The sequence below is a fragment of the Haliaeetus leucocephalus genome, unplaced genomic scaffold (genome assembly GCF_000737465.1).
Source record: "Haliaeetus leucocephalus isolate CR32 unplaced genomic scaffold, Haliaeetus_leucocephalus-4.0 Scaffold172, whole genome shotgun sequence".
Taxonomy (NCBI): Eukaryota; Metazoa; Chordata; class Aves; order Accipitriformes; family Accipitridae; genus Haliaeetus; species Haliaeetus leucocephalus.
In genome coordinates, this window is record NW_010972608.1 from 1,230,567 (window position 1) to 1,239,206 (window position 8,640).

Genomic DNA, 8,640 nt, shown 5'->3' on the forward strand with positions numbered 1-8,640 from the left:
CGTTAGCCCCAACGGCTTGCTGCAAACTAGCGCTCGCTGTGGCTGTTCCAAAGGCGGCTGAGGAGCAGCACGCTGTACATCCAAGCATCGCTTGGGCCTCGTGACGGTGGCTGAAGCACAGCCTAGTCTTGTCTCTGTGGTGCGTTAGGCTTGCTTATTCTGTCATATCTCAGAGAATTACGCAGGTGGAGCGTGGACTTGGCATCTTTCCCAATTTCATTGTCAGCCGTGAGAAAATGCCGAGGCAAACGTGAGAGTGCACCGCGCTGCTGAGGGCAGGGGGCCTGCTGGCAAAACGCAGCCCCTGGATCTGCTCACTGGAGCGGTGTCAAAGATTGAGACGCCCATGTGGCAGGATGTTAATAGCCATTGCAAACCTGTTGTTTGCCCCCCCCGCTCCCCCCTCCGCTCCGCCATGGTCAGGCCAGGGAGCCCTCCTGCCCCTTTGAAACAGACCAGCTCCACTTGTTCATGCAAACCGGGGTGACAAAGGGATGGGTTCAGCATCCTTTTTGTGCTAGAACATCCCCAAAGTCAATTTTCGGGAAAGCTGGTCCAAAAGCATGACCTCTCACGTGTGTGCGATAGTGGCAGTATCCTGGTGGCTGAGAATTTACAATCAAGATGTTGTGGAAATTGGCGTGATTTTTTAGGTCCTACAGCTATGATGGTTTAATCTTTTCTTGTACTGGCTCTTTCTCTTCTTCTCTGAAACCACTGTTGCCCACCCTTCCTGGGATTTCCAGTGGACTTGCTATGGCAGATACAACTGAAATTTGAGAACTATTTCTTTACTGAGAGGAGGACAATTCTAACTTTGCAGCATGTTATGATACTCACCTGTCTGGTGAGTAGCAATAAATGTAGACATGTTCTTCTTTTAAAAGATGATAATTCAAGTCTAAGATTGCTAACTGAGCATCTTTAAGACTGTCATCTCCCTTAGTCTTTTATGTTGGTTTTAACAACCTGTCTGGGAATAGCTGAATGCTGTGTTTAGTACACAGGCACACTTAACCATCTTTCATACCCCTCAAGCCATTGTTATGACAGAGCACAACAATATTGATTATTCATTTGTTCAAGCTAAATAGCAGCGAGGCAGACGACTGCATTGAGATTGCTCTGGCTGTGTCAGAGTCCCATATGCTCTGATCAGCTCCTTTTAGATATTCCACATGTGCAGGGTGTAAAGTGTAATGTCAAATTCACTTACTTGAAGATAATTGATGCTAGATACTTCCTCTAGCAGTGTGATACAAAATATACTGAAATCACAAGACAAATGTAAGTTACACTTAGCAAGAATAAAACAGTTGCAATGTACAGTTCAATCACAGTATTGATGTGATCTGTATAATATACTCACCATCAGGATGCTGGGTGTCCCTAGTCACTGGAAAGGAATATGTGGGTTGAATCCAGCTAAAGCCCGTTGCTATCTCCAAAAATCTTCTGTTAATTGTTTAGTTTTTATAATTTCAGTTGTGCTGAGTCATGTGTACACTCCTCCCCATGCTGGTGTGGCTAAACCAGGGAGACAGTCACTCTCTTTTAATTAACTCGGGGAGAAATAGTTACGCTACCAGCTGACGCACGCAGCTGACATAGCTGCTTATCTAAAATAAAGGCCACCTTCCAGCCCTCTCTGTGTTGAGATAAAGTCAGCATTCTTTGCAACACCTGTGGACAGTCACAGCCTGCATTATTCCCTGAGCTTCATGGGCATGTCACTCTTGCCTGTCCCCTCTGAGCCTTCTTCCTTTACAGGGGCTTATCGGTCAGTCACATGCTGGTAGGTCTTGTGACACTGCAGCAGTGTGTTGGGAAAACGCTGGCGTTGCAGCAAGGCATCGATTGTGTATTTGACTGACAGAGCTGTGCCATGACCATATAAGGACATATAAGAGCAGGCCTGCCTTTTTAGGTTTGCAGTGCAAAAGCTTGCAAATGAAAGGCTCTCTTTTCAATGTCTAGAACCCACATCCTCCAGTTTCTCACAACCAGGTTTCCAATGATACTGGGGGATCAAATGGATTAAAACATGGGATTTCAAAACAAAGCCAAACCCCTCCAATGTCTTGTCTGCCCAAACCTTCAACTCCCCTGAAAATCAGAGCCAATTTGTGAGGGACCTGACAATTTTACCATACCACAACAGATGGTGTGACTGAAACTGCACATTAAATACTTTCTACTTGGGGTTATACTTAGAAAGACTCATAGATCATCGGTGCTGGATGGCCACCTTCTCTCCTGCCCTCAGGTATTTCCTCAGCGTGCTAAAATATTGCAGCCTGTTCAGCTTGAGCTGCTGAGCAGCCTGTCACGTGAAGACTCCCAGTTCCCTTGCCAGTGGACTGGCCATCCATCGCATCAGGCTATCAGGGATGGGGCCTTACCCTCCTGGGCTGATAGCAGTGTGTTTCAGTGACAAACGCATGTCACTGGAAGCTGAATTTTATGCAGTGACATGCTATCACATCAGTGGAACCCCACAGGGAATGGTGATGTAAAAATTAACCTCAGGCACATTTGGTCGCTCTCGGTAATATTGAGGGGGTGGGCGTGGTACGTCTCTTCTCACTGAATTGGTGATCACAAGGTGCAATCATCTCACTGGTACCTTACTGTTAGGGAGTAGGCAAGATCATTCGCAGTAATTTACTATTTCATCGCTGTAGTGAAAAAAGAGACCTTTCAGACGGTCTGGGATATGAAAATGAACAGGTGGGCAAATGGAAGCTGCTTCTGCGTTTTGTCCTTGAGGACAAATTCTGGGAAAAAGAAGGATGCATGTGACATATTCAATGGCATGGCTACTTTCAGAAAGAACATACTAGAGGCAGTTTGGGTACAAAGCGCACTGAGGTTTCTTTTCTCTTGGAGTAGATGTGCCATTTTGTGGACTTTTTGTTTTCCTCCCAGATACTCATCAAACGTCAGGGATTTTCTGGTCTTCGTATTCTCTCAGAGTGTTGTTTTATCACTGGCATGACTTGAGCTTATTCATGAAGCATTGCTGCTTAGACCTCAATCTTATAAGTCAGTTCCAAATGAAGACCTGAAATTAAGTCGTGAGCAAAAGTCAGCAGTTTTTTTTGAAGGAGGAAATTGCAGGAAAAGCCAGAAGGCACTTGGGCCACAGCTCTGGCTTTCAAATTCAGTTTTATGTCAGGCAGCTAAAATTAATCTGCAGTATCACTTTACCTCTGATTCTGGGTTGCCTGCCTTGATCCGGGTGACTCATTGGTCATTCAAAGTGAGATGAAAGCTTATGCAAGGTCTCCGTTGGAGAGGAAAACACTTGCAGCTCTGATCGCTTTCAACCAGGTAGAGCAACAGTTGCTCTGCAAGACCACGTGAAGAAAACCTGTAACAGTTCCTAGCAGGGACGGGGCAATGATGATCGAAAAACTTCAGGCATGAAAAGGGGTCAGTTTCTAGCTACCAGTGTAATTCACCTGGTGAAGACCCAGGCCGTGTTGCATGCTATAGCTGCTATTGACTGAGAGTGGCTGATCAGGTACCCTGGTTTGAGCTTGGACCAATCCTGAGAGCTAGACAGCTCTGAATGCTGGCAAACTCATTCATTCTCCTAGAGCTGTTAGATTTGCAGTTGTCTTTTAATTACCTCCCTTTCCTTTCACCTTCCAGAGCCCCCTTTGAGGGCCTACGTGTTACGTTTTGGAATCCTTTTGATAAAGTATCTTTGTTTACGTGATTGGAAGGAGCACAATTCTGAATTGGGGTGCACTACTCACAGACTGCTTGGTTTATGATAATGTATAATCAGTGTGAAAAGGTATTTTATCTTCAGCTGTTGGGCAATCCAGGAAAAAACAAAACAGAACAATGATATCGAGCTAGCTAGCCAAATAATAGCTGATAACATTGATCTGTGTGAATTTTGACAGCTGGAAGAGGAACTTTGTCATCTTGCAGGTGTATAAACTGCTAGTGGAGAGACCACAGCCTCATACTGAAGGCATCATGCAAGTCCTTCTCCTGCTCGCAGCTATAGGGTTTTGCTGGGCACAGTATGACCCCAATACTCAGGCTGGGAGGACGTCTATTGTACATCTCTTTGAATGGCGCTGGGTGGATATTGCTCTTGAGTGTGAACGCTATTTAGCGCCTAATGGATTTGGAGGCGTTCAGGTAAGTTGTTGCCTGTAAGTAGGTAGGCAAATCGCACTGTAGCATGTGATTAATAAATCAAAAAGCCTGAATCAGAGACAGCCGGCTCCAAGTAACTTTGGTGTTGGAAGTAGAGGCCGGGGGGGGTGGAAGTAGTAGAGCCTGCAGGGCCAGCCAGTGACATTGTATCTCCAGCAGGTCAGTTACAAAGGGGCGTGCTTTCCTCTGAAACGCTTCCCCTGCAAAGCTAAGTTTTCCTCTTTACCTTGTCCTGAGGGAAGTGCATAAGCACTGAGTTTTGGATTTCCCAAGGATGCCACTATTCCAGGTAAAAATAATTCCTGTGTCTTCAGCCCTCCAATGCATGTGTCCTTGAAAGCAGGCCCATGCTGGACCTGGGCAGCCCACAGGAAGAAAAGAAAGCTTTCTTGCCTGTCTGGTAGATGGACATCTCCCAGACCTGAGCTTATGCTGTGGGAGAGAGACTGGCTTGGGCACTAGCCTTCCTCTGAGGGCAGAGGTGCTGAGCGCAGATTTTGCCCTTAAAAGGTTGAAATAAACCCAACTGATTTCTTATCAATGTGCACAATTTCATCTGCAGGTTTCACCTCCAAATGAAAATATTGTCATTACTAACCCGAACAGACCCTGGTGGGAGAGGTACCAGCCTGTCAGCTACAAGCTCTGTACTCGATCAGGAAATGAAAATGAATTCAGAGACATGGTGACCAGATGCAACAATGTTGGAGTAAGTGCCTTGAAAATCTGTATCTGATATGGCAAGAAGTGCTGTATCAGCTGAGGGAAGTTATTGCTACTGTCCTCAAAGGAGGCATAAACTGAAGGGGGAAAAAAAGGTGGAACTAATAGTGATGTGGTAAAGCTCTGGCTATCACTTCACCATCATTACAAAACATACTGAAATGCACTTACTGCTTTTCCAGGTTCATATTTATGTGGATGCTGTTGTCAACCACATGTGTGGGGCTGCAGGTGGCTCAGGCACGCATTCTACTTGTGGAAGCTATTTTGATGCTGGGAACAGAGATTTTCCAGCTGTGCCATACTCTGGCTGGGATTTCAATGATGGCAAATGTCAAACTGGAAGTGGAGAAATTGAAAATTATGGCGATATATATCAGGTAACTTTCTCTGGCAAAAGTTTGAAATCTTTTTTCCTTTTTTTTTTTTTTAACCTGTTCCATAAACGTTACAGTAAGGCCAAAGGGAGTAGTTTCTCATAAAACCTGTGCTTAGTCATCTGACAAGTGACAGAAATAGTGAAAATAGGTACAGGAGGGGTACTCGTGGTGCAAAATATTTTCAGGACTGAGAAATCAAGGACCCTCCCGCATGTTTCACGTCGGCATGTATGTCGGCAGTTTGCTCCTGAACTGGGCCCAGTGTACTCAGCTCAGCTGGTGAGCTCTTTCTTGTAGCTTGTAAACTCAGCTGATCTTGAGAATGAGCCCCCCCGCCCACCTCCCTGGAAAATGATAGCAGTGCAAGACGGTACCCTGGTTGAGTGACTTTCTCTTTTTGTAGATGGAATGTGTGGCAGTACTTTCTCAAGGTTACTGCTCTTCCTTTGGCCACTTTGTTACAATAGACCATGCTGTTTCTCATTCTCAGTTCTGATGACACCTGCACAGGGAGGTGATATCCTTCACCAAATGTCATAACTTGAGTATTGAGCTGTACAGTAAATTTACCTATGTCTTGGTGCAGACTGTTATGGTTTAACCCCAGCCAGCCATTAAGCACCACACAGCTGCTCACTCGCCCCCGCCATGGCAGAATAGGGGAGAGAATTGGAAGAATAAAAGTGAGAAAACTTGTGGGTTGAGATAAAGACAGATTAATAGGTAAAGTAAAAGCCACACTTGCAAGCAAGGCAAACCCAGGACTTCATTCACCACTTCCCATGGGCAGGCAGGTGTTCAGCCATCTCCAGGAAAGCAGGTCTCCATCACGCATAGCGGTTACTTGGGAAGACGAATGCCCTAACTCCAAACGTCCTCCTGCCTCCTTCTTCTCTCCCCCGCCAGCTGTATACGCTGAGCATGATGTCATATGGTCTGGAATATCCCTCTGGTCACTTGGGGTCAGCTGTCCTGGCTGTGTCCCCTCCCAGCTTCTGGTGTGAGAAGCAGAAAAGGCCTTGGCTCTGTGTAGACACTGCTCAGCAATAATGAAAACATCCCTGGGTTATCAACACTCTTTTCAGCACAAATCCAAAACATAGTCCCATCCTAGCTACTGTGAAGAAAATTAACTCTATCCCACCCCAAACCAGCACATTCTCCACCCTTTATTCCATACCATTTACGCCATGCTCAGGTACCACACTATCCAATACAACCTCATTAGCCACCACCACCCTCCTCATCCTTTAATATATACACAGATATCATTCCCTTAGTCTGTGGACCACCCCCTGTAAAATGTCTTTAAAATGTCCACAAATGTCCATTGAGTCCATTTAGTCCATGACTTTGGGCTCCATCTGTTATGGTGGTGTTGTCGTTTAACCCCAGCCAGCAACTAAGCACCACGCAGCTGCTCGCTTACTCCTCTCTCTGCCAACCAGTGGGATGGGGGAGAGAATTGGAAAAAAAAAAAGTAAAACTCATGGGTTGAGATAAAGATAGTTTGATAGGACAGAAAGGCAGAAAATAATAATAATGATAATAATCAAGTGACAATAATAACAACAATAATGATATAATAATAATATAATAACAACAACAATAATAATAACAATAGAATTGGAATATACAAAACAAGAGATGCACAATGCAATTACTCACTGACCGATGCCTAGTCAGGCCCTGAGCAGCGATCTGCCCCTCCCCGGCCAACTCCCCCCCTCCAGTTCCTATACTAGATGTGACATCACATGGTATGGAACATTCCTTTGGCCAGTTTGGGTCAGCTGCCCTGGCTGTGTCCCCTCCCAAATTCTCGTGGCCCTCCAGTCTTCTTGCTGGCTGGGCGTGAGAAGCTGAAAAAATCCTTGACTAAGTATAAACACTACTTAGCAATGACTGAAAACATCAGTGAGTAATCAACACTCTTCTCATACTGAATCCAGAACATAGCACTATACTAGCTACTAGAAAGACAATTAACTCTATCCCAGCCAAAACCAGGACAGGTAGTCACTCAAGACAGGAGAGATGGCATGTTGTGTGATTATTGGGTACCAAAACCAGCTCAGTTTGGGTCACTGCTGCACTTGCACTGCTTCTTGTAAGGCTTGTCGTCCATTTGTTCAGGTGGTTCCTGCTGTGGGAGCGCCTATAACATGCAACTCAAATCTCGGGTTCCAACAATTTAAAGGTATTTCCATTACAATCTCCACCCCTGGTCCCTTTGGACCACGCCATAGGGTTTAACATTGCAATGAACTCCTGCCCTTGCCCCTGTTCTGGCTTGGACTTCTCCACAGACTGCAGTTTCTTAGGGTTGTACCTGCTCCATGTGGAGTCTTATCTATAAGCCACAGTCTCCTCAGGGGTACACCTGCTGCGGCATAGACTCATCCACAGCCACAGTCACTTTGAGGTGCACCTGCTCCAGCATGACCTTACCCACAGCCACAGTCTTCTCGGAAGTAAACCTGCTCGGACATGGCCTTAGCCATGGCTGCAGTCCCTCCAGGGGAGTACATCCTCTGCCGTGGGCTTATCCATGGTCACACACTTTGAGGTGCTCCAGCATGACCTCATGCACAGCCACTGATGCTTCAAGGTGTACCTGCTGCAGCATGGACTTATCCACAGCCACAGATGCTTTGAGGTGTACCTTCTCCAGCATGGTCTTATGCTTGGGCCACAATCCCTTCAGAGGTATACCTGCTGCGGCACAGACATAACCATGGCCACAGATGCTTCGAGATGTACCTGCTCTGGCATGGGCTTATCCATGGCCACAGAGGCTTCGGGGTGTCCTGCTCCCACATGGACTCATCCACAGGTCACGGTCCCTTCGACTCAAGTTCACACTGGAGTTTCAGCCTGTCCAACACAGCAGCACAGAAACAGCAGCGATGGCCTGGCCATCTGCCAGGCCAGGCACGTTGCCATTGCTGTCAGCAAATTGTTCCCAGGCACAGTAGAGTAAGATGATAAGCAGTACAGCAAGCAGCAAAACCAAAAAAAAAGCAGCCACTAACGAACACTAGAGTCTAATATACAGTAAGGCAAGCAAGCCCCATGGCAAGCACAGGAGCCTGCCAATTAATAGCTAAACAGCAATCACAGCTATAAATTCGACCTAGCACATTCCAATCAAACCTGTCATTATCTCAAATCCTTCGGGTCCCACATTGGGCGCCAAAAAGGACTGTTGTGGTTTAACCCCAGCAGGCAACTAGAGCACCACACAGCCGCTCGCTCACTCCCGCCATGGTGGGATAGGGGAGATAATCGGAAGAGTAAAAAAGTAAGACAACTTGTGGGTTGAGATAAAGACAGTTTAATAAGTAAAGCAAAAGCC

General features: G+C 46.2%; 1 protein-coding gene across 1 annotated transcript; it reads left to right on the forward strand.

Moving 5' to 3' along the window:
* The first annotated feature begins 2,390 nt into the window (after positions 1 to 2,390).
* On the forward strand, positions 2,391 to 5,778 carry LOC104829420 (pancreatic alpha-amylase-like). Its single transcript, XM_010563644.1, has 5 exons — positions 2,391 to 2,512; positions 3,918 to 4,161; positions 4,742 to 4,888; positions 5,085 to 5,282; positions 5,686 to 5,778. Exons 1-5 carry the CDS (start codon positions 2,391 to 2,393, stop codon positions 5,776 to 5,778), a joined length of 804 nt encoding a protein of 267 aa, XP_010561946.1.
* Positions 5,779 to 8,640: the final 2,862 nt, after the last annotated feature.